Here is a 24240-nt window from a genome sequence, read left to right on the forward strand (position 1 = left end):
AAATGGTCTTGTGGATATGTATGGTAAATGTGGGAGTTTAAAGGAAGCAAGAAGGGTTTTTAATGAGACATCAGACAGAAGCTTGACTTCTTGGAATTCCATGATCAATTCCTTGCACTCCATGGGCAAAGTGAAAGTGCAATTGCTGTGTTTGAGGAGATGATTGGTTGTGGAGGTGTAGTTCATCCAGACGGTATCACCTTTGTTGGTTTGTTGAATGGTTGTACTCATGGTGGATTGGTGGAGGAAGGCTGTAATTATTTCATTTCCATGACTCGGGATTATGGAATTGAGCCTCAAATTGAGCACTATGGATGTGTGATAGACCTTCTTGGTCGAGCTGGTCGCTTCAAAGAAGCCATGGAAGTTATCGAAAGACGGTGATGGGTTGCGAGAGGAGGAAGAAGAAGAAGGAGAAGAAGGAGGAGGAGGACGGTGATGGGTTTTTTTTTTTTTTTTACAATTACCACCCCAAAAGGGCATTTTGGTCCTAGAAAATTCATGACAACGACACCATAGTCACGACTAACCCCCACTGTTACAGAAATGTGACGGTGGGGGTCAGTTAGTGGTTAATATGCATCGAGGGGGTAACAGTTGTTTGAAAGTTTTTGGGGGGTAATGGTAGATAGTAAAGATTTTGGGGTGGTAATTGTAAAAACCCTTTTATTTATTGAGTTTTAAATTTCCATATCTTCCCTCTCTCCCCTACTGTGTCTCTGAAATCTGAATCGTGTATGTTTTTTCATTTTATAAAATAATTTTCTATTTTTTTCGTACGGGGTTTGTTGGAGACGGTGGATTCAGCTCTTCTTAATGAGTATATCTATAAATTAACAATTTTGAATGAAATCTAAACTTTCTTTCAGTTATCTGTGTTTTTTGTTTCTTTGGATCTTAGTTCCATTTTTCATGTTACAGGGTCTTTCTTCAAAATCTACGTCTGCAGATTCCGTAAAGGTTAGGGGTTGTTTACATTTCACTAAATTTCGTTCATGATTCGAGTAATTTCATAGTTTTGACTAGTGACCAGATCGGCATTTCCGTCAATCTACGACTTCTTTGAACTATGGGATCGTTAGTTTCAGTTACTTAGATCCTCTGTGTTCAGATTTGCATTCATTGACCAGTCTTCCGTTTTAGCTGGATCTTTTTGTTACATATATGAATCAATAATTTTTCAAGTGGTAGAGTCCATTCGCATCCCTCGGGCGAGAAAAACAAATATTTTTGTAACTTTTGAATGGCTAAAATACAGAATGAGCTAATTACCAATAGATTCTTAAAACTTAAATCACATACAACAACTGTTATCTCATCTCTCTAGCTGGTTCGGTGGAGATTGAGCAGAAGGAAGAGGACCTAAATTAGGCTGCCGAGGTTGCAAAATTGTGTTTTCCCTCAGCATAAATTGATTTTGTGTGAATTCAGGCCTCCTTATTTATTTTTTCTTTTAATTTCCCTTAGTTGGGGAGCAGGGCAGGGTGGCATTACTTCCTTGGTTGTATGGAAACCTTTATGTAGCTATGCATTGATTCCTCCTTTTTGATATATGGGAACCTCTATGTAGCTATGAATTAATTCCTCATTTTTTATTTTTGTTTTTGGTCATGTACCTTAGGCTCTTAGCTTGAGAGAGGTGGACTTGTTCTAGTTCATAGAATTGATTGAGATGGTCTTTGATGGAAAGGTTTCACAAGACAATGGGCTCTCTTCAGACGTGGAGTTGTTCACGGTCTATGGTAGTGATAATTGCTTCTTTTGTGGTGTTGGCTTCAATGGTTCATCTGTTCTTGTTTCCTTTGGTGCCGTCTTCTCTCTATTACATCAGCAACCGAGAAGTTAAGAGTTCTTGTTCTCCAGTTAATGGATCAAGTGAGGGAGGGAAGCAACATGTGGCTGGGAATTTTGAGCCAAGTCTTGATTTAGATCATCGGTTTCCTGCAGATGCACATAACGCAGTGGTTTACCATGGTACACCATGGTTGGCGAGGATTGGTAGGTGGCTTTCTAGTTGTGATTCAATGTCTGCAGCTATCAGTGTTGTTGAGGTAGGTAATAGAAAGATACTTAAAAGTGCTCTCATTTTGGGGGGCTGGTCTCATTATTTTTCTCTGATTGGATTGTTAGCTTGAATATTGCAATATCGCACTGCTAAGATCTGATCTTGTACATCTAAATTTTAGCCCTTCTAATTGAGAAGTTATTGTTACATGATATCTGAGGAGTGAGGATACAACAACACTTGGACTGTCATACTCAAACTTTGAGCATCTTTTTGGTATCATCTATTTAGACGAAGTCTTGTAACAAATTTAAAATTTGAGTTGCTAAGTTCTGTATTCTCCCCCCCCCCTCTAATAAAAAAAGTTTGATCCTGTTTCTGTTAATTCCATCATTAAATTCATTATGTGAGATTTCGCCATCTCGAAGACATTGTTGGTATCTCTAGCAATTCATGATAAGGAGATCCACAGTTTAAAAGGTTGGATCAGATGGACTGCCACTACTACACTGCTCATAACTCCTGTTTTGTGGTGACAGAAAATAGGTGGGAATGGCTGCAAGAATGACTGTAGTGGTCAAGGTGTTTGTAACCGGGAATTGGGACAATGCAGATGCTTTCATGGATTTTCTGGTCAGAATTAATTTTTCCTTGTTTTTGTTAATTTTATTTTCAAAAGTTCATTATTGAGGCCTTTCAGTCATGGGTATTCAACCCTTTCAGGGGTGCCCCCTTTACTATCTATCATTTACCCAGAAAGAGACAAAAAAAAGGACCACCTTATTTAAATTATGTATTTTGTGAGTTTTAACTTGCCTTTTTTTTCTCAACAAGTAGCTTCTGGTATATTCTTGTGATATAAGTGGAATATCAAGAATTATATATGGACTTGTTTAAAAGCTGTATTAAGAATTCTAGAATCCAATTGACTATCAAAAAGAATGTTTTAATTCCTTGCAATATTTCAGTTTGTAAGTTTTTTCTTATTTAATCTAAAATGTCGAACATATTTTCCAGAAAATTAGGGTGAATCACACCTGGATACACATTATAAGTTTTATGGGAAAGATAAAATTTAAAGGCTAACTGCTTGTATTAACTACATTTGAGGATACTGACTAAAAGAGAGTGTCCCAGTGCATGAGGCTCCCGCTACTGCAGGAAACTGACTAACAATTATAATTGTAAATATTTCATTTTCTTTTGGTGGCATGTATGTTCACTCATTAATCATTTAAATCCATAATATTTGCTAATAATCAAACAGGGGAAGGTTGCTCGGAGAGACTGCAGTTGGAATGCAATCATCAAGGAACACCAGAGCAACCATATGGGCAATGGGTTGTCTCGATTTGCGCTGCCTATTGTGATACAACAAGAGCTATGTGTTTCTGTGGACAAGGCACAAAATATCCAAATCGGCCTGTCGCAGAGGCATGTGGGTTTGAACTCAGGTAAGGACACTGAATTTCTAGTATGATCTTCAGTCATGGTATCTCTCCAGTCTCTATAGATAATTAATTGGAGGATAGTAATTCTGTCACAGCTTACCATCTGAGCCCGGTGCTCCAAAACTGGCCAATTGGTCACAGCCTGATCTGGATATTTTCACAACGAACAGTAGCATAGCTGGATGGTGTAATGTGAACCCGGTGGAAGCATATGCATCCAAGGTTGAATTCAAAGAGGAATGTGATTGCAAATATGATGGCCTCTGGGGTCGTTTCTGTGAAATTCCTGTGCAATGCACATGTCTCAACCAATGCTCTGGTCATGGACATTGCCGTGGTGGATATTGTCAGGTATGAAAATTTTATAGCTTTCAATATTTAGGGTGTTTTACAATCCAAAGTCATGAAATTTGGTTTGACCTTTGTTTTTTTTTGTTCTTTCTGATATGACCAACTAACTGCATGCAGTTTTCATCTTTAGTGCAACAGTGGTTGGTATGGAACAGATTGCAGTATCCCGTCTGTTTTATCATCTGTACAAGAGTGGCCTCGATGGCTTCGGCCAGCCACAGTTGATGTGCCTGATGCACAAGTCAGTAGCAGCCCTGTCAACGTCAACGCAGTGGTTAAAAAGAAAAGACCCCTTATATACGTCTATGATTTGCCACCAGAATTCAACAATCTCCTTCTTGAGGTTGGAATAGGTGCTTAAAATCTTTACCTGTGCAAGCACAGGACAAGCTTTCAAATATATTCTTCATCAGTTGTTCTTGGATGTTGCAGGGTCGACACTTCAAGCTTGAATGTGTAAACCGAATATATGATGGTCAGAATGCAACATTGTGGACGGATCAGTTATATGGTGCTCAGGTGTAACTTGACTGTCTAATATTACCAGCATAGCGATATTGAAATTACCGTAGCATCTACTGTCTTTTGACACTCCTCTTTTGCAGATTGCACTCTATGAAAGCATCCTGGCTAGCCCTTATCGAACATTAAATGGTGAAGAAGCAGACTATTTCTTCGTTCCTGTTCTAGATTCATGCATTATAACTCGTGCTGATGATGCACCCCACTTGAGTATGCAAGTAATTTTTTTGCTCACATGTTATTTGTTCCTCATAAACTACCTCATTTTATGGTTCTGTAAGTTCTTGTAACTTTTGATCACACGAACTACTTGGCTAGCTTTTGATGCAAGCATTTAACTATTTGACTGCCTAAGAAGGTTGCCAAGAATATAATATCTGTCCTGGTAGTTGTAAGCTATTTAATGTATCCATATGTATGTGTCTAAGGCTTGAACCAGATTGTAATCTTGTTTTGCCATAATTTCAGGAGCATATGGGTTTGAGGAGCTCTCTAACCCTTGAGTTCTATAAGAAGGCATATGATCACATGGTTGAGCATTATCCTTACTGGAATCGCTCAGCAGGAAGAGACCATATTTGGGTATGATGTAAATTGAGGATCTTCATTGGTTGACAATGTGGAAGCAGTTGTGTTCTTCTTATCTTCTTCGCTGTGTGTATTCTAATGGTGTTGCATCTATACCTGAAGGCAGTTTTTTTCGTGGGATGAAGGTGCTTGCTATGCTCCTAAAGAGATTTGGAACAGCATGATGTTGGTACACTGGGGAAACACAAATTCAAAGCATAACCAGTCTACAACAGCATATTGGGCTGACAAATGGGACCAAATTCCTTCACATAAGAGAGGCAATCATCCGTGCTTTGACCCTGAGAAGGATCTTGTGCTTCCTGCGTGGAAACGACCAGATCCAAGTTCCTTGAGATCAAAACTATGGGCTTGGTATGTATCTCATTGAAACTTTTGTGCAGCTAATTTGCTTCTGTCCTCAACACTGCTGATTGAAGTGGATAGAGTCCACCGATTTGCAGTTAGCTAAGCAAGATTGAAATCAATTGAGCCTTGTGCTTGCAGGCCCCTTGAGAGACGTAGGACACTTTTCTGCTTCAATGGAAATCTTGGACCAGCTTATGCTAATGGCAGGCCTGAAGATACGTATGTAGACTAAGATCCAGTCCTTAAGAATTTAGATTTTAGTTGACACACCTAATGCGTCTACTTGGTGTTGATTATTCAGGTATAGCATGGGCATCAGGCAGAAACTGGCAGAAGAATTTGGATCAAGCCCAAACAAAGAAGGAAAACTAGGGAAACAACATGCAGAAGATGTTGTTGTAACCCCTGTACGGTCTATGCATTATTATGAGGATCTGGGAAGCTCTGTTTTCTGTGGGGTATTACCTGGAGATGGTTGGAGTGGTCGAATGGAAGATAGTATCTTACATGGATGCATCCCTGTAGTTATTCAGGTTTTCATTTCTTCCTCCTTGGTAGTCCTCCAATCATTGACGAGAAAATCCAATGCAACTGATAGGTGTGAATAGCATAGCAACAGCATAACATTATATGCTGTACATGCAGGTTAGAGGCTTAGGATTTGAAGATTAGGATAACTCAATTGAGTTAACCTAATATATCTCCTAAATAGGACTTATCAAGTATTCAAGTTGTACATCCTTCCCATATTCAAGTCGGGCATAGTACTGATGTTGGTGGAACATCTTAAGCCAAGATAAGCATCAATTTTTGTATTTGCTGCATCAGTTGCCACTAGTTAAACAGAACCGTTTAGTTAATTTGAATCTTTTTTTTTTAAATAAAAAAATAAAAATCATGACCATCATAATAACAACAACAACAACAACAGCACAACCTTATCCCAACTAAATGGGGTCGGCTACATGGATCCCTGAAAGACTGAGATTCACAACATCTGCAGAAAACACAAAAAAAAAGCCATCTAAAAGGGGTCAGCAACATGTATCGAGGTCCTCCAAACATTTCTATTCGATGCCATGCTAGAGAGGAGGCCCAAACTGATGGGGACATCATGCTGCACCACTACCAGAGGCGCAGGAGACTACCACGGAGCCAGTTACTATGGTTCGATGATGCTTTCAGAGGCTACAGGCTAGCGCAGGGCTGTTTAGACTTCTAGGGTTATTTTGGTCTTTTTATCTTAGTACTTTCTGTTTAGACTTCTAGGGTTATTTTGGTCTTTTTATCTTAGTGCTTATGTTAAATAAGTGAAGGGTGTTTTAGTATTTTTTATTTATTTATTTCTGCAGTTTTTGTTTCAGCCTTGTAACTTAAATAAGGGTATTTGGGTAACTCCTTTTGTTTTTAACTAGGGTAAGGGTAGTTTAGGAATATGCATGTTTTAGTTTTCTATTTAGGTTTGTATTCAGCCACTTTTGAGAACGATGAATGAATGAAGACTAAAAGAGACTTGCGACAAGAGCAGTCACTTCCCCTTCTTGGATTTTCTCCCCTCTCTCAAGGTAATTCTCGATCTCTCCCTCTCTCCCTCTTATCTCTTCCCTTTCCCCTCAGTTCCCCTTTTCTCTTCTTTCTTTTTTCCCCTGCTGTCGTGGTCCCCATTTCCCCCCTACTGTCGTGAGACCATTCCCTCCCCCCCTGGTTGCTGTCGTGAGATCATTTCTCCCCTGCTGCTATTGTGGCCCTCTTTCCCCCCCCCCTTCCCCTTGCTGTCAAGATTCCTTTTCCCCTCCCTATCGTTGTAACTGAAGCACCCCAGCCCCATTAAAAATGCAGGAAAGGCTCAAAGGGGAGTTCTTGCCTATCACCTATAGGTTGCAACTTCTAAATGATATGAACTCCTTGAGGCAAGGTAAGCTGTCTGTGACGGAGTACGTGGCTAAATTCAATGAGTTAAAGATTAGGAGCCGTACCCATGAGGATCGGAGAGCAGACATTATCTAGATTCTTGACTGGACTCCATTCCAAGATCCAGTTACACATGGCACCCACCTGGTGCGTGATGTTCCCCAAGCCTTTAGAACAACTTTAGAGATTGAAAAGTCCATGAGATCTTTTCCCCTGAAGAAGAGTTTCTCGACAGGAGACTCAAGCTTCAAAAGACCTCCACAGTCTTCCACAAACCCCTCTAAGCCTCCCAATAACCCACCAAGAAGTTTTGACAGCAAAGACAAGGGTATCTTGGGAGCAAAACCATCAGTTGGAGGTCAAATGCGGTGTTTTAAGTATCAAGGTATTAGACACGCAGCTAGAGAGTGCCCCATCCGAAATCTTATGCGGGGAATCTTGAGGATTATGATCAGGGTGATAATCAGGATGGTGACTACGACGATCATGATCCCAATGAGTTCATTTCTGATGAGGAGGTCGAAGAGGAGACCGACACTTCTAGGTTAGGAGTTGTGCGATGCATGGTACCACAGACCCTACCCGACGATGAGATTGAGGTAGTTGACATCTCTCGTCTGGGTGTTGTGCTTTGCATGGTCTCACAACCCAAGGGCAGCAATGACTGGCGGCGAACCAATATTTTCATTATCTATACTTGCCACCAGGGTAAAAACTGCCGTGTTGACATCGACAGTGGGAGTTGCATGAATGTGGTTGCCTAAAATGCTGTGTCTAGAATGGGGCTTAAACCTGAGGCTCACCCAAAGCCTTATAAGGTTGCGTGGGTTGATCAGTCCAATATTCCCATTACATTGAGGTGTTTAGTCCCCTTACACTTTGCGGGCTATGAGGATAGAGTATGGTGTAATGTCCTAGACATGGATGTCGCCATATCATCCTAAGGAGACCTTGGCTATATGATAGAGATGTCACTAATTATGGAAGATCCAAAACTGTGTGTTCGAATTCAACAGAAGAAAATTCGATTGAACCCTAGTGCCCCTAAGGATGTGAAAGCTCCGAGAATAAAGGTAGTACTTCCAAACAAACCCTAAGAAGACACTCAACATCTTAAGTCGAAGCAATTTGAAAATGAGTGTAAAGAATCAAAGGTTGGGACTAAACACCTCAATGTATCACGCCTACTCACTGAGGCACTAAGGACATACAACCTCTGTTGAGGAAATTTGAGCAGTTGTTTCCTGAGGAGTTACCGGACGAGTTACCACCTATGCATGACATTCAGCACGCTATCGATCTAGTGCTAGGCTTCTCCCTGCCAAATTTACCTCACTACTGTATGAACCCTAAGGAGCATGCCGAACTAAAAAGGCAAGTAGATGAGTTGCTCCAAAAGGGCTTCATTCGAGAGAGTCTTAGCCCATGTGCGGTACCTACCTTGCTCACACCATAGAAAGATGGTATGTGGCGTATGTGTATGGATAGTACAACCATTAATAAGATTACTGTTAAGTATAGGTTTCCCATACCTAGGTTTGACGACATGCTTGAGATGATGGCTGGCGCTACAATCTTTTCCAAGATTGACTTGAAGAGTGGGTACCACTAGATAAGGCTTAGACCGGGGGATGAGTGGAAGACTGCCTTTAAAACAAAGGACGGCCTTTATGAATGGCTAGTCATGCCATTTGGTCTGTCAAACGCCCCCAGTACCTTCATGAGGATCATGACGGAGGTGTTGCGACCATTCATGGGGAAGTTTCTTGTGGTCTACTTCGATGATATTCTTCTCTACAGCAAGGCCAAGGTAGCTCACCTTGATCACCTGAGTCAGGTTTTCCAAACCCTTCTGAAAGAGAAGCTTTATGTTAATCTTAAGAAATGTACCTTTCTGAGCGACCAGGTGATTTTCTTGGGTTTTGTCGTGTTGGCAAACAGAGTGTCAGCCGACCCCGAGAAAGTTAATGCGATACCGCGATAGTAGAGTGGCCTGAACCAACAAACATTCATGAGGTGCAAAGTTTCCATGGTTTAGCCACTTTCTATGGGCGGTGCATCTACAGGTTTAGTTCCATCATGGCTCCCATTATAGATTGCGTCAGAAAAAGGGAGTTCAAGTGGACTAAGAGTGCTTCATTGGCCTTCTAGGAAATTAAGAAATTAATGACAGAATCCCCAGTTCTGCGTTTACCTGATTTCTCCAAGGTTTTTGAAGTAGCCTGTGATGCATTAGGGGTCGGGATAAGAGGTGTCCTTAGTCAAGAAGCACACCCCGTTGCTTACTTCAGTGAGAAATTGAATGAAGCCAAGCAACAATACTCGACCTACGATAAGGAATTCTATGCGGTAGTCCAGGCTTTATGCTATTGGCGATACTATTTGTTATCCCAGGGATTCGTCCTGTTTTCCTATCATCAGGTCCTACGATATTTGAACTCCCAAAAGAAACTAAACCCCAGACATGCCAAGTGGGTTGAATTTCTGCAGGAGTATACTTTTGTGCTTCAAGCACAAGCCTGGGGTGGAGAACAAAGCCGCCGATGCCTTGAGTCGAGTCAATGCTTTATTAAAGCTTTATAGTGCATCTGGTCGTGTGAAGTCCCCCCTGCGTAGTCTGAGTGTGCAAGTTGTTGGTTTTGATCGGATGAAGGACCAGTACCCCACTTGTCTTGATTTTGGAGTAGTCTTTACTTCCCTTAGCGGGGACCCACCGGTGCCTCATCTTGATTATATTCTGAGGGACGGGTTCCTGTTCAAAGGGAGCCGCCTTTGCATTCCCAGGACTTCACTGAGGGATCATCTGATCTAGGAATTGCATAGGGGGTAGCTGTTGGCCATTTTGGTCGAGACAAGACCATTCCCCATGTTGAGGACCGATCCTATTGGCCTGGCCTACAGAGAGATGTGGCAAGAGTTGTTTGTCAGTACCGTGCTTGTCAGACTACGAAACAACAGAAATAGAACACGGGTCTTTACACTCCTTTGCCTGTGCTTCATGCCCCATAGCAGGACCTTAGCATGGATTTCGTGCTCAGTCTGCCTAAGACTGTGAGAGGCAATGATTCGATCTTTGTGGTCGTAGATCGATTCTCTAAGATGGCCCATTTCATTCCATGTTCGAAGACATCTGATGCTTCTGCGGTGGCAAGATTATTCTTTCATAATGTCTTCAAATATCATGGGCTCCCTCTCACTATAGTGTCTGATAGAGATGTCAAGTTCACTAGCCACTTTTGGCGAACCCTGTGGCACATGTTAGGGACTAAACTCCGGTTTTCGTCTGTATTCCACCCTCAGACTGATGGTCAAACTGAGGTTGTCAATAGGAGTCTTGGTAACCTTCTTTGATGTCTCGTAGGTGAGAGTCTAGGTACTTGGGATCGTGTCCTGTCTCATGCTGAGTTTGCTTATAACATGTCCAAGAACCGGTTGACTGGTCTGTCTCCCTTTGAGATATGCTTAGGCACACAGCCTAAAGCACCCATAGATCTTACCCCTGCACTAGTCAGTTCTAGAGTTAGCAAGTCAGCCGAGTCTTTTGCACAGCGCTTACATGATTTGCATGCAGAGATAAGACAACGGATTGCTTCTAGCACTGATCAGTATAAATCCTATGCAGATGTTCACCGTCGGTTGCAGGAGTTTGAAGAAGGCGACATGGTAATGGTCCGGATCCATCCGGCTAGGTTTGTTAGAGGAAGAGCGAGCAAGCTTCATGCTCATGGGGCAGGCCCATTCAAGGTAATCAAAAGGCTTGGTGCCAGTGCATATGTGATTGATTTGCCAGCTGATATGGGGATTAGTAATATATTCATTGTTGAAGACCTTGCTCACTATCATGGCCCAGACACCATACCTTCACCTTACCCAGATGCATTGGACGACTCCCCTTTTGACATTAGCCAGCATAGCCCTACCCTACCTGCCACTACCCCCCTCCTTTACCTCGTTTTGCCACCAGGCCCGAAAAGATTGAGGATGTACTTGATGAGAGAGTTATATCCACCACCCAAGGGGGGAGACGAGAGTTCCTTGTAAAGTGGAGCGGAAGACCGGCGAGCGACAATTCTTGGATTCCATTTGATGACTTCCAAAGCGTTGACCCCGACCTCCTTGAGGTCTACCAAAGTTTTCATTCACCGGAGGTGAATTCTTTGCGGGCGGGGAGGATTGATGGGGACATCATGCCGCACCACTACTAGAGGCCTTTTGTGAACCACTACCAGAGGCGTAGGAGACTACCACGGAGCTAGTTACTATGGTTCGATGATGCTTTCAGAGGCTACAGGCTAGCGCGGGGCTGTTTAGACTTCTAGGGTTATTTTGGTCTTTTTATCTTAGTACTTATGTTAAATAAGTGAAGGGTGTTTTAGTATTTTTTATTTATTTATTTCTGCAGTTTTTGTTTCAGCTTAATAACTTAAGTAAGGGTATTGGGTAACTCCTTTTGTTTTTAACTAGGGTAAGGGTAGTTTAGGAATATGCATGTTTTAGTTTTCTATTTAGGTTTGTATTCAGCCACTTTTGAGATCGATGAATGAATGAAGACTGAAAGAGACTTGCGACAAGAGCAGTCCCCTCCCCTTCTTGGATTTTCTCCCCTCTCAAGGTAATTCTCGATCTCTCCCTCTCTCCCTCTTTCTTCCCTTTCCCCTCGGTTCCCCTTTTTCTCTTCTTTCTTTTTTTCCCCCTGCTGTCGTGGTCCCCATTTCCCCCCTGCTGTTGTGAGACCATTCACTCCCCCCCTGTTGCTGTCGTGAGATCATTCCCCCCCTGCTGCTGTCGTGGCCCTCTTTCCCCCCCCTTCCCCTTGCTGTCGAGATTCCTTTTCCCCTCCCTGTCCTTGTAGCCGAAGCACCCCAGCCCCATTAAAAATTATTCCCTCCATTCCCCTCCTTCTCTGCTAGCCAAAACCCTTTGTCTCCCCTTCCTAAACCAGTCCCTAACCATCCCAACCCCATTTTCAGATTTTACCTTGAAATCTTAACCCCCAAGCTAACCCCTACAACCCATCCTTTCTTTAAATCTAGAAACAGAATTTTATTTTGATCATGTTTGCATGATTTCCCACTAATTTCAGACCTGAAACAGTATTTATTCTACACTAGTTGTGCTGTTTTGGTGTTGCATCTATTTCTAATGCTTATTATTAATGGCATATTATCTTATATGGCCTGTCATGCATGCCTAGTGAATCCTTGAATATAATGCCATGAATCTACTTACCTAGCCTTGTGGAACTAACCATATAGGTTGCTAGAATTGATTCCTAAGACCTATGGTGTTATTCATTTGATTTCTATTGATAATCGCCATTAGTAAATTCTGTTTTTATGTCTGATGTTGAATGTGGCGTTGTGTGAATTCCAGCCCTTGCATTAAGTCCCCACTAGGGTGTTACACCTGTAATCCTGTCCTATTGTGGGATTCCTTAGTTTCTAGGGTTTGTCCTGCATCACAAACTATGCAAGTCTTTCAAGGATCATGACCATCATAACATTCTATTTTAATGCAATCCTCTGCTTTTGATCGACATCAGTTTCTGGATAGCAATTTGTCTTCCTTTGACTGCAATGATTATTGGTTTCTATCTCTATTCAGGATGGGATTTACTTGCCATATGAAAATGTACTCAATTATGATAGTTTTGCTGTGCGAATTCGAGAGGATGATATTCCAAACTTGATTAAGATTCTACGGGTAATTGTTTTCTTTCTTTGTTAGTTACTAAGATGGGATCAAAAAAAATTTATCTAGGGGAAGCTGCAATTTATTGTGTATTGATGTTCTTATTTTTCTTTTCTTGACTTATTTTAGGGGATTGATAAAAAAGAAATAAAATTCAAGTTGGCAAACATTCAAAGGATCTGGCAGAGGTTCTTGTATCGTGATTCTGTCTTACTTGAGGCTGAACGTCAAAAAAGTGTTTGTGGCCTTGTGGATGACTGGGCTGTTGAGTTCTTGAGACTGACTGAAGATGATGTCTTTGCCACATTCATACAGGTAGCTTCCTTACTGCTGCTGTTTATATATAGCTGTTGATGTTGTTCCTATAAAAATATAATGAATGATTTGACATAAAACATCTTGGTAATATAAAATTTATATAGTTTTCTGAAAAATGAAACAAAGGATTTATACTATTAACATATCTCCTCCTTTATCAGACTGAACAATTTTGATACGAGTATCAAACTGAGTAAGAATCATCTGATAAAAATTCTGAAATGCATCACAAACATCACTTTTATGTTTCATAAGAACAGTCTAAGTAGCACGAGAAAAATCATCAACAAATGACACAAAGTAACGATAGCCAAATAAAGAGGTAGTAGGGGAAGGTCCCCAAACATCCGTATGCACAATATGGAAAGGAGCAGCAGTTCTATTACCATGATATGGATAAGAGGAACGACAATGTTCGGTAAACATACATGGTTCACATTGAAAAACATGAGAAGCAATAGAAGAAAATAAGTGAGGCAACTGTTTCCTCATTACAACAAAAGATGGATGGCCAAGATGACGATGCCATAACATAACAGACTCCACAGAACTACTATTATTACGTCCACACACATAGGACTGAGCTGTGGGCAAAAAAGGGTAAACAAATTAAAGGCCTTGCTCCTCACGTCCACTTATTAAAGGCCTTGTCTGGATTTGAACAAGTTTTAATTTCCTGCAGAAATTAGGGTTAGGTTTCGGGTTTTGTAATGAGGAAAAACAACTAAAATTATGGTTTAAAGTAGGATTTAGGGGCAGGGGTTAAGGTCATTGTTAGAGGGGCTAGGGGAAGATTCGGTTGCAATATGGAAGGTTTCGATGGCTGAATGTGTCCCACAGAAAATTAGGGTTTTTAGGGTCAATGGAGAAGAGGGATCTTAGGGTTTGGATGGACAGAATGGGCAGCAGCTAGGGTCGAGTGGAGATGGTGATGAGGGGAAGTTATGGTCCAAATCTGATCAGATTCCAATGGAGGAGCAGATCTGAATCGAGTTTAGAGTCTTCTAGGGTTTATGAAAATAGGACGGAAGAGAAAAGGAATTGATTGGGGAAGGGAAGAAAGGATAAACAGAAAATAATAAATTCAAACTCACTCTCGAATCCTCTAACAGCAGTTTGAATGGTTGAAGGATGAAGCCACCTTCGAAGAAAGATCCTCCCACCGTCACGGCGTAAGGAGTCAACCGGATTCCACTAGTCCCTTTCCACCTTGATAGAACCACAAGGATGCACACTCACAGAGCAAAACTCAACAGAGGGGTAGCAGCTATGGCAGCAAACAAAAAGCTTTTCATTAATCAAATTCGTGTTCAAGGCTTTGCCCCCTTACAACCTTATATAAAAGACTCAAAAATAGACTTTTACTCTAAAAAGGAAAGCCCTAACCCAATTCCTAACCTATTAGGTAACTTAAACTGACTAGGAAACTAAAATAGACTCAAAATAGAGTCCTAATGACTTAAAAACAACTTAAACTACTTAAAATAAAGAAGATTCCCTACTAGCCAATAGGATATAAGAACCTCTTAGCCAATAGGATCACTTCACTAAATTAGACCAATTGAACCAATTGGATGCAACCAATTTAAACCGGTTCAATCTAAAAATAGGAAAATAAACTAAGTATTGGGCTAATCCCGTATGCAACCTATATGCCCCTAGTTTAGGCTCATTAAAGTGGCCTAATACATAAAAAACCCTTGGGAACAAAGGCCCAACATGTATATAACCCAACCCTAGGCCTATTTCTAAAGAAATAAGCCCTATTTGGTGATCATTCTGCATCAAATGGTCTTGTTACCCTGCCTCATTGAGTTAATTTTTTTATGAAGCTGATAGACCTTAGCAGAGTCACCTACTCTATCAAAGGTTTGGGAGACACCCAGATTGCCTTAGTAGTTTCTTTCCTTATAAACCTTCTCCCAATCTCGGACTTCATGGAGAAGATTAACCATATCATGACTGTAGAATTTTCGGTCTCCCATTTCTCATAGGTAGGTGAACCAGGTTCTGGGGCTTGGATAGCAATGTACCCAAGTTTCCCTTTGCTCCTAAGGGAAAGCCTCACAGAGTGTGACCAGTCCAAGTAATTTGTGCCATCAAGCTTCACAAAGGAAATCTGTAGATGTGTGCTCTCATAAACCAATTGAGGGGCTGTTGGAGTGAGCTGTGAAACAGCCGAACCAAGCCCAGATGTGGATGAATCAACCATATTGTAAGGGAAACAATACTTGACCGTTAACAAGAACACCAAAGACAAGTGGGGAGTACACACTCAACCTAAAAACATATTTCAGCAGAGAAGAAACAAGCACAACCTTGATAACACTTCACTCTAATACTCTCCAATGAGCAGCATTCACTTTAAACAAGTTCAAAGACTTCACAAGAGCTGTCCACAAACATTTCTCAACCAAGGAAGCAACATATGGCAGTCCAAAAGCAAGAAAGACAGAAACAGAGCATTCTCGGCTTTACCTGGGCAGCAAATGGAACCCCGTGAAAAAGAGTTATGCTCATAGAGCTCCTTCAATCAGCAAGGAGGGACATAGGGGTTATTATAAGGACTCTTGGGCGATTCTAGTAGTCTAGCCAATACCCAAACATATGCCGAGAGAGGGAGGTAGAGAACTTGCAACTTAGTGGCAAAATCCGGCAGCAGCTGGGTGAGCTCCAAATCTTCAAAGAGCTTCGGATAGGTCAAGTAGTACTTCAACCTTCTAAATAGGCTATAGGAGACCTATTTCATACTTTTTAACAAATCTTTATATAGGAATCTCCTCCTTGAAACCTGAACCCTTGATGCCCTAGGATTTCAAAGAGAAGGAAAAAAAAGGAACCAAGAACTGAACACGACTCTTAAACCTGGTTATGCTCTGATACCGAGTTGGGATTTAGGTTAGGGAAGCAAGAGAGAAAGGAAGGAGATGTTGGAGAAGGAAGAAGAAGAAGAAGACAAGGAGAAGAAGAGTGTATTTCGGTGGAATTAGTTGTGTGTGAGAGAGAGCTCTCCACACCTATATTACTTCATTAATAGACTTTGAGAATATTACATACACCTGCCTAGGGAGGTAAAAGATAAGAAAGGTAAAAAATAGAAAATACACAATAGGGCAACTAGATATAAGACTAGTTCCCAAACTACCCTTATCACATGAGTTCTAACAACTCTAACATTTTGGCTATTTTGCTTCTGTTGAGCTGCTGTTATGCTAATGGAGTGTTCTTTGAGCTACTGTTATGCTATCGGATTGCTCTTATTGGACTGGTTGGTTGTTCGAGGGCCTTTATGTGTTGATGAGTTACTGTTTAATGCTTATTCTGGATTAAGCACTAGTTGTTTGCTCTATTATGCACTTTCGGGTGCTTCTTTGGTGAAAATTGAGTGTTGTTTGAGTTGGCTTAAGCGCTATTATTGTTGGTTGGTGTTCCTCTTTGGTGGTACTTATGGGAGAAACATTGAAGGACACAAAGGTTGTGACTGAGGTTGTATCCTCATCACCAAATTTTCTAACCTCTAAGAAGTTAGAAGGCAGTCAGAACTTTCAGCAATGTCACAAGATTGTGACCTTGGTTCTCATAGGAAGGGGTGAGAAACATCATTTGACTGGAAAGAAACCAGCTAGCATGGATGCTGATACGTAGGAGGTTGCTGATGCTCGTATCTTGGGTCAGATGTTAAACTCTATGGGTAGTAATATTGTAGACCTTGTGACCCATATTGACACTGTCAAAGATCTATGGGATTATCTGGCTGTTTTGTATTCTGGGCACAACAATCTCTCCTGGATTTATGAACTCTCCCAAGAGTTTTATCGAGTTGATCAGAAGGGTCACCCTTTGACCAACACTTTAATGATTTCAAAAGAATGTATGAGGAATTGAAGGCTCTGCTGCCCATTACATCTGATGTGACATAGATGCAACAACAAAGTGAGCAGTTAGCAGTTATGGGTTTCTTGGGCAGCTTGGGCCCTGAATTTGACTCAGTTCGGTCTCAGATTCTTGGAGGTGTTACAGTTCCTTCTCTTGCAGACACTTTCTCTCGAGTTCTTCGTGTGTCTCGTGACACCACTCGAGTCTCTTCTAGTGATAGTACTGCCCTTGTGAGTAGTGGCCGTAGTAGGGGTCGTCAGCCTACCAAAATTCCCCCGACTGTAACTTCTGTTAGTACTCGTGACTCATCTGAGAAGTCTAAGAAATCTGGTCTTGTGAGGACTTGCCGTCATTGTGGCAAACCTGGTCACATTCAGCGCTTTTGTTGAAAATTACATGGCAAAACTCCACAGTCCAAGATAGTTAACACTGCCAGTGTTGACCCTGCAGTCCCACTTGTACCTATGGAGGACCACCGTGTGATTTTGACTATGACAAAGGAGGAATATGCTCGCTACAACCAGGGAAAGGCTTCTCAGGATATTTCTTCCACTGCTACTTTTGTTCAGATAGGTAATGCCATTGCGTGTCTCTCCACTTCTAGGCCCTGGATTATCGATTCAAGGGCCTCAGACCATATGTCTGGAACCTCAGGTATCTTTTCCTCTTTACAAACTTCTCATTCCAGTGTTACTTTAGTTGATGGTTCATGTGCTACAGTCAAAGGCACTGGTACTGTTCAGCCCACTTCTTCCTTGTCCCTATCTTTTGTCTTGTATTTACCTAAATTTCCTTTTAACCTCTTATCTGTTAGCCAACTTACCAAAGCCTACAACTGTTCCATAACATTTTTCCCTGATTCTTGTGTATTTTAGGATTTGTAGACGATGAGGACGATTGGTAAAGGCCAGGTATCTGGGGACTGTACCTTCTTGAGGACACATCTTCAGTTGCTTGGTTAAGCACAACTTCCTTTCATCAGCTTCATTGTCGGCTTAGTCATCCATCTTTACAGAGTTTGCAAAAATTGTTTCCAAGTTTGCATTCCCTTTCAATTTTTGATTGTGAGTCGTGTCAGTTTGGGAGGCTCCACCGTGTGAGTTATCCCCCTCGTGTCAACAAATGGGCCTTACATCCCTTTTTTCTAGTTCACTCAGATGCGTGGGGTCCTTGTCGTGTGTCTTCCAAGTTGGATTTTAAATATTTTGTTACTTTTGTTGATGACTACTCTCGTGTTACTTGGTTGTGCTTAATGAAATGTCGATCTGAATTGTTCTCTATCTTTTCCTCTTTTGTTGCTGAAATTAATAATCAATTTGGATCTTATATTAAAATTTTGCGTAGTGCTAATGCACGAGAGTATTTTTCTGCCCCTTTTTCTGATTTTATGACCACTCGTGGGATCATTCATCGGTCTTCTTGTTCTGACACACCCCAACAAACTGGTGTGGTTGAACGGAAGAATCATCACTTGAAGGAAGTGACTCGGTCCCTTCCCTTTGAAATGAAACTGGACAAGTCTTTCTGGGCCGATGCAGTGTGAACTGCTTGTTACCTTATCAATTGAATGTCCTCCTCTATCCTAGGTGGGGGCATTCCTCATGCTTTGCTCTTTCCTTCTGAATCTTTATTTCCCTTGCCCCCACGTGTCTTTGGGTGTGTTTGCTTTATTCCAGACCATACTCCAGGGTTATCGAAGTTAGACCCCAAAGCTCTTAAATGCATTTTTATGGGATATTTTCATGTTCAGAAGGGTATCGATGTTATTATCCTGTTCTTTGCAAGTATTTTATTACTGCTGGTGTTTCTTTCTTTGAGTCACAGTCTTATGTGCATGAGCTTGTTCTGGATCCTTCCTTGGATGAGGATCTTCCTCTTTGTATTATTCAGCCTCTTGTTGCTCTGTCTCCCTGTGCAGCCTCCTGTTGCTCAGCCTCCTGTGCTGCCTTCTATTGTTCGGCCTCCAGTCATTCATGTTTATCACCATCACCCTCGTCCCAGAGAAGAAGTTGTTGCTCCTATTGATACTCCGCCTGCTGCCACATCTTTGTCGTCTGTGGATTCTACCCCTGATCCTATCTTTTCTGATTTGGATCAGCCCATTGTTCATCGGAAAGGTACCCGTCAGTGTGTTAAACACCCAATTTCTTTTTATGTTTCTTATTCTGGTTTATCTTCTACCTTTCAAACCTGCCTTTCCACTATTGCATCTCATCTTATTCCTAAGAGCATTGCAGAGGCATTATCTATTTCTGGCTAGAGGACAGCTATGGAAGAAGAATTACAGGCTTTGGAACATAACCATACTTGGGACCTTGTTCCATTGCCCCCTGGGAAGTCTGCCATTGGTTGTCGTTGGGTCTAGGTGGTCAAAGTTAATGTTGGTGGATCTCTTGCTCGCCTGAAGGCTCGATTGGTGGCCAAAGGCTATGCACAAGTGTATAGTGTCGATTATTTGGATGCCTTTTCTCCAGTTGCCAAGCTCTCCTCTGTTCGTGTCTTGATCTCTCTTACCTCCTCTCATCGATGGGCTTTGCATCAGCTCGATGTCAAGAATGGCTTCCTCCATGGAGATCTCCAAGAGGAAGTGTATATGGAGCGACCTCCAGGGTTTGTTGCTCAGGGGGAGTCTGGGTTAGTTTGCAGATTGAAGAAATCTTTGTATATTGAAACAATCTCCAAGGGCCTGGTTTAGCCGATTTACAAAAGTGGTTCTTGAGTTTGGTTTGTCATGATGCAATAGTGACTACTCTCTCTTCTACCGTCAAACAAGTGTTGGAAGAATTTTTCTGATTGTATATGTTGATGACGTTGTGATTACTGGTGATGACCCTACAGGAATTGATAGTTTGAAAACTCATCTACAATAGAGATTTCAAACTAAAGGTTTAGGAAAGTTGAATTATTTCCTAGGAGTTGAAGTGGCTCAATCCAGGAAGGGAATATCTCTTACAACAGAAGTATACTCTTGGCTTGCTTACAGAGACTGGGATGCTAGGGTGCAAACCTCTTGATAACCCAATGGATCCCAATATTAAGCTTGTTGTAGATGAGGGAGATGCCCTTGATGATCTAGAAAGATAGAGAAGGTTGGTTGGAAAGCTGAATTATTTGACATTCACTCGACTTGATATTTCATTTCCGGTTAATGTTGTAAGTCAATTCATGTTATCTCCTAGGACATCTCATTGGGATGCTACCATTCTGATTTTAAGGTATCTCAAGAAGGCTCCCGGACGAGGATTAGTGTACTCTGATCATGGTCATACACGAGTTGAGGGATTTTCTGATGCAGATTGGGCTGGATCACCAATTGATCGGAGATCAACTACAGGCTACTGTATATTTGTTGGAGGGAACCTTGTCTCATGGAAGAGTAAGAAACAGAGTGTAGTGGCTAGATCAAATGTAGAATCAAGGTACCGAGCCATGGCACATGCTACTTGTGTGCTGGTTTGGTTGAAGATGTTGTTGACTGAACTAGGGTTTGAGAGTTCTACACCAATGCAATTATGGTGTGACAACCAGGCAGCAATATATATTGCCTCAAACCCCGTATTCCATGAGAGAAATAAACACATTGAGGTGGATTGTCATTTTATAAGAGAAAAACTCCAACAGGGCGTAATCTCTACTAAGTATGTCAAGGCTGGAGAACAACTTTCTGATATTTTTACTAAGTCTCTAGTGAGTTGGAGGGTTGACTATATTTGTAACAAGCTGGGCATGATTGATATATACGCTCCAGCTTGAGGGGGAGTGTTAGAAGTATGTGTTGGAGGGTAAAAAGGGCAAAGACCCCTCTCGGAATTAGCGTCAGACAATCTGGCGCTAATACAAAGAGGGTTTCCCCTCCTCTCTTTTTTATTCCTTTTATACCCCTGTAAAGTGTTCTCTATATATGGATGATTTCTGGTCTCTCTCTTAGTTTAGAGAGTCCAGCTTTTCCCTCCCTCTTTTCTCCTCTCTTCTCTCCTTCTTCTTTCTCTTCTTCTATTTCTCTACCATTTACAACCTTAAAATTAATTTTCTGGTAATTTGAATTTCTATGGATGCATATTTCATCATTTCGCATATGATTTTCAGAAGTCAATTACATATTAGGAACGTCAAGATCCACACTCAATAGTATTACAATAACCAACATAGCGCACTTAATGAATTTGCCCCTTGTTTAGAGAAGAACCAGTTCCTTTAAACCCCAAAAGCACATGGAATCCAGCACAACTAATTTCCTTTATTATTGGAGCCTCATTCAGTTTATGAGTCAAATCAAAGTAGGGTTTGTCTTGTTAAACTTGCATTTTTTTGGGGGAGGGGGGGACAGTTGTATTTATTTAATTAGCATCAGAGTCATTAGTTTAGTTATTTCATGGTAGTTATGGTCCTACATATCTTTTATTTATTTAGATGAGCATCTTTTGTTTAGTTGATATATGGTAGTAAATAGTATAGGTCCAGCCATGGGTGCTAGGTGAACTGTCTTCTAACTTCTTTCTTTTAAGGTCTATTTGAATCTGCTTATCTTCTTCCTCTTTAGACTTTCATTCATTCTTTCTCCTTTCTTTTCATTCTTTAATCAGTTACTTTGTTTCTTAATTTAAACCTTACAGTCTTTTTAAGTCTTCACCTGATGTCTTGATATCTTGCTGCTCAGTTTAATGTATTTCAATTCTTGATAGTTTTTGTGATCATAAATCATATTCAGAGCTGTGATTGCTGTGTTCAATATTGCTTTTTGATCAGTTCCTTGGATCTTCAAGAGTTTAACCAATTCTGTCTTCCGTTGTTCTTTTCTTCTTCTGATCATAAGATACTTAGTTTTCAGTTCATTGAAATTCTGTTTCAATCTGGTTGATTGCCCCATCTGTGCAAGAATCACATCATCTCACTTAAAAATGTACCCTTTACCACCCTGACCTGCTGATACTAACTTTGGTGCCGGACATTCCCCTCTTGTCCAGTTCCTTTGATATACCTGATTAATCTATCTTTCAAGTTTTATCTGGTTTGGACTTCATCTGGTCACAATTCTTGTTTTTTTCTTTTTTTGCCGGGGGAGGGGCAGGAAGAGGAGTAAAATTCATTTGATCACATTTCTTTTTTGTTATTGTACTTACTCTCTCACTCTCTCTGCCTTGTCTGCTTTACAAAACCCTATTGTTACCCTTAGTCATTTGTTTCACATCCGATCCCTCCTTCAAAATGCTAAACATCAAAAGGCTTGTGTTAGATAATTAGGGTTTGTTTGGAGCCCATATGCTTGTAGGTTGTCAGTTTCTTTACCCACCCGCCTGTCATCAATATATTCTGTCCATATATTTGTGCCTGTATTTGTTCTGTCACCACAATTTTTTTCCCTTTCCTTTTTTTGGGTTGGCATGTAAGTTATTACTTGGAAGGTCAGTGGTAGTAACTAGTAAGAACATATAACCAGGTCTGTTATTTCAACACTAACAAGCCTGAGAAGCTAAGCTAGGTTCTTCTTGCTGTGTTTGGCATTAGCAAACACATTGACTGTTTTTTGAGGAGATTAGTTAATTCAAAACAATGCAAATCTGTCACACAAAAATAAAGGCCCAGATTGTCCTTTTTTTGCAATAATCATGAAACTTTTTATTTATAAAAATACAACTATAAATCTGCTCTTAAATTGCATGCTGTCAGTGGTGTAAGATGATAGAATTAAGTCTACTAGATGTCCTAGTAAAACATTTGGGCTTTCCTCTCACTCCAATACTCCATATGCACCAGTTACATTTTGTTAGATTGGTGTTGCTCTATGCCTCATAAAATATGTCCAAGTTATTGATCTAGATGATAGAATAATACCACTAGATGTCCGAGTAAAAACATTTGGGTTTTCCTCTCACTCTATATGCATCAGTTGCATTTTGTCAGGATTGATGTTGCTATGAAAGCAAATGTGGTGCCTCATAAATGTGTCCAAGTTGCTATGATGTTCTATTACTAAATGTCACAAAATAATCATTGAGATTGGTAACTCAAGAATGATAATTTGTCATGCAACAATACACAACCTTACATTCAATGATAACATCATTTTTTAGACATGTTAATTTGATAATATAGGCTAAAATTGATTTACATGACCTATTATGTACTCTAATACTGCACTATGACAAAGATACTAACCCCCCACTCCCAAAATTTAGAAGTTAGAACTCAATCCTAAAGGACTAGAACTGTTGTGCTTTTGAATCTATTGTAAAGCTCATTAGCTCAGATCACATATGATGATAATGTGCACATTTTAGTTTTTTAGTTATAAATAGCCTTCACTCTTTCTTGTCAGAAAGTTAGATGCTTGAAAAAGCCCTATGTTATTCTGGTAAGGACATTATGGCTTTCATCTGTCCTCATGTATATGAATTACATTTCCCATTATTAATTTATTGAGGTATACTATACATGTGCGATAGACTGATTAATTTTGTTAGAAATATGTCGCACTGATTGATCTAGCTGAGTTCTTTTTTTGCTACCAAGGTTCTACACTACAAGTTACACAATGATCCTTGGAGGCGGCAACTCAGTTACATGAAAAAGGAATATGGCTTGCCAGCGGAGTGCTTGATCAAAACCAGGTGAGGGGTTGCAAATAATCAATAAGACTTCTCGAAAGGAACTAGTGTTATTGAGTTGAGGCAAGAAGAAGTGGTCTCTCATTGCCCTGTCATTTTTCATTCAACTGATACTATGTGACCACACAAGTGCAAGAGAAAGCAGCATCTGGTTATTATTTGGGGTAAGTCCGATTGTAACAATATGTCATTCAGTATGGAAAAAAAAATGTCAAAATCAATTAATACGACTCTTTTAACCGTTGTATGTTTGAGATACACACTTTATCTATAGAGCTTATGAAATGGAAAGAAAAATTAAATTACATCCATTTCTTAGATCTTGTTAGTTCTTACTGCCTTCATGTCATTCAGTTACAGATGTGGATTGAAAGAATTCAAGTGTACCGTTTTCTGTATTTTTGTTGAAATCTATTATAACTGTATATATATATTAAAAATGATAGCTGGGATCCATCATTCTCAAGTGCTACTTTGGCAGATCTGCACCAGCAATAAATTGATCAAACTACATCACAAGCTATGTACAACTTCTATCTTTGGTAGGCAATTCTTGAACCCACCCATCCCTAGT

General features: G+C 40.6%; 1 protein-coding gene across 1 annotated transcript; it reads left to right on the forward strand.

The window, feature by feature from the left end:
* The first annotated feature begins 1676 nt into the window (after positions 1 to 1676).
* Positions 1677 to 23736, forward strand: LOC122660809. Its single transcript, XM_043856043.1, has 14 exons — positions 1677 to 2051; positions 2545 to 2638; positions 3273 to 3459; positions 3552 to 3807; positions 3938 to 4150; positions 4240 to 4326; positions 4413 to 4547; positions 4798 to 4911; positions 5024 to 5271; positions 5404 to 5484; positions 5567 to 5798; positions 12781 to 12879; positions 12997 to 13182; positions 23572 to 23736. The coding sequence occupies exons 1-14, from the start codon at positions 1683 to 1685 to the stop codon at positions 23671 to 23673; spliced, it is 2403 nt and encodes an 800-aa protein (XP_043711978.1). The 5' UTR covers positions 1677 to 1682; the 3' UTR covers positions 23674 to 23736.
* The last annotated feature ends 504 nt before the right edge of the window (positions 23737 to 24240 follow it).

This window comes from Telopea speciosissima, chromosome 5, assembly GCF_018873765.1.
Source record: "Telopea speciosissima isolate NSW1024214 ecotype Mountain lineage chromosome 5, Tspe_v1, whole genome shotgun sequence".
Taxonomy (NCBI): domain Eukaryota; kingdom Viridiplantae; phylum Streptophyta; class Magnoliopsida; order Proteales; family Proteaceae; genus Telopea; species Telopea speciosissima.

Coding starts and splice junctions, on each gene's coding strand:
- LOC122660809 (XM_043856043.1), top strand. CDS start 1,683: ATGGAAAGGTTTCACAAGACAATGGGCTCTCTTCAGACGTGGAGTTGT. Junction 4,151..4,239: donor TCAACAATCTCCTTCTTGAG/GTTGGAATAGGT, acceptor TGGATGTTGCAG/GGTCGACACTTCAAGCTTGA. Junction 5,272..5,403: donor AGATCAAAACTATGGGCTTG/GTATGTATCTCA, acceptor TTGTGCTTGCAG/GCCCCTTGAGAGACGTAGGA.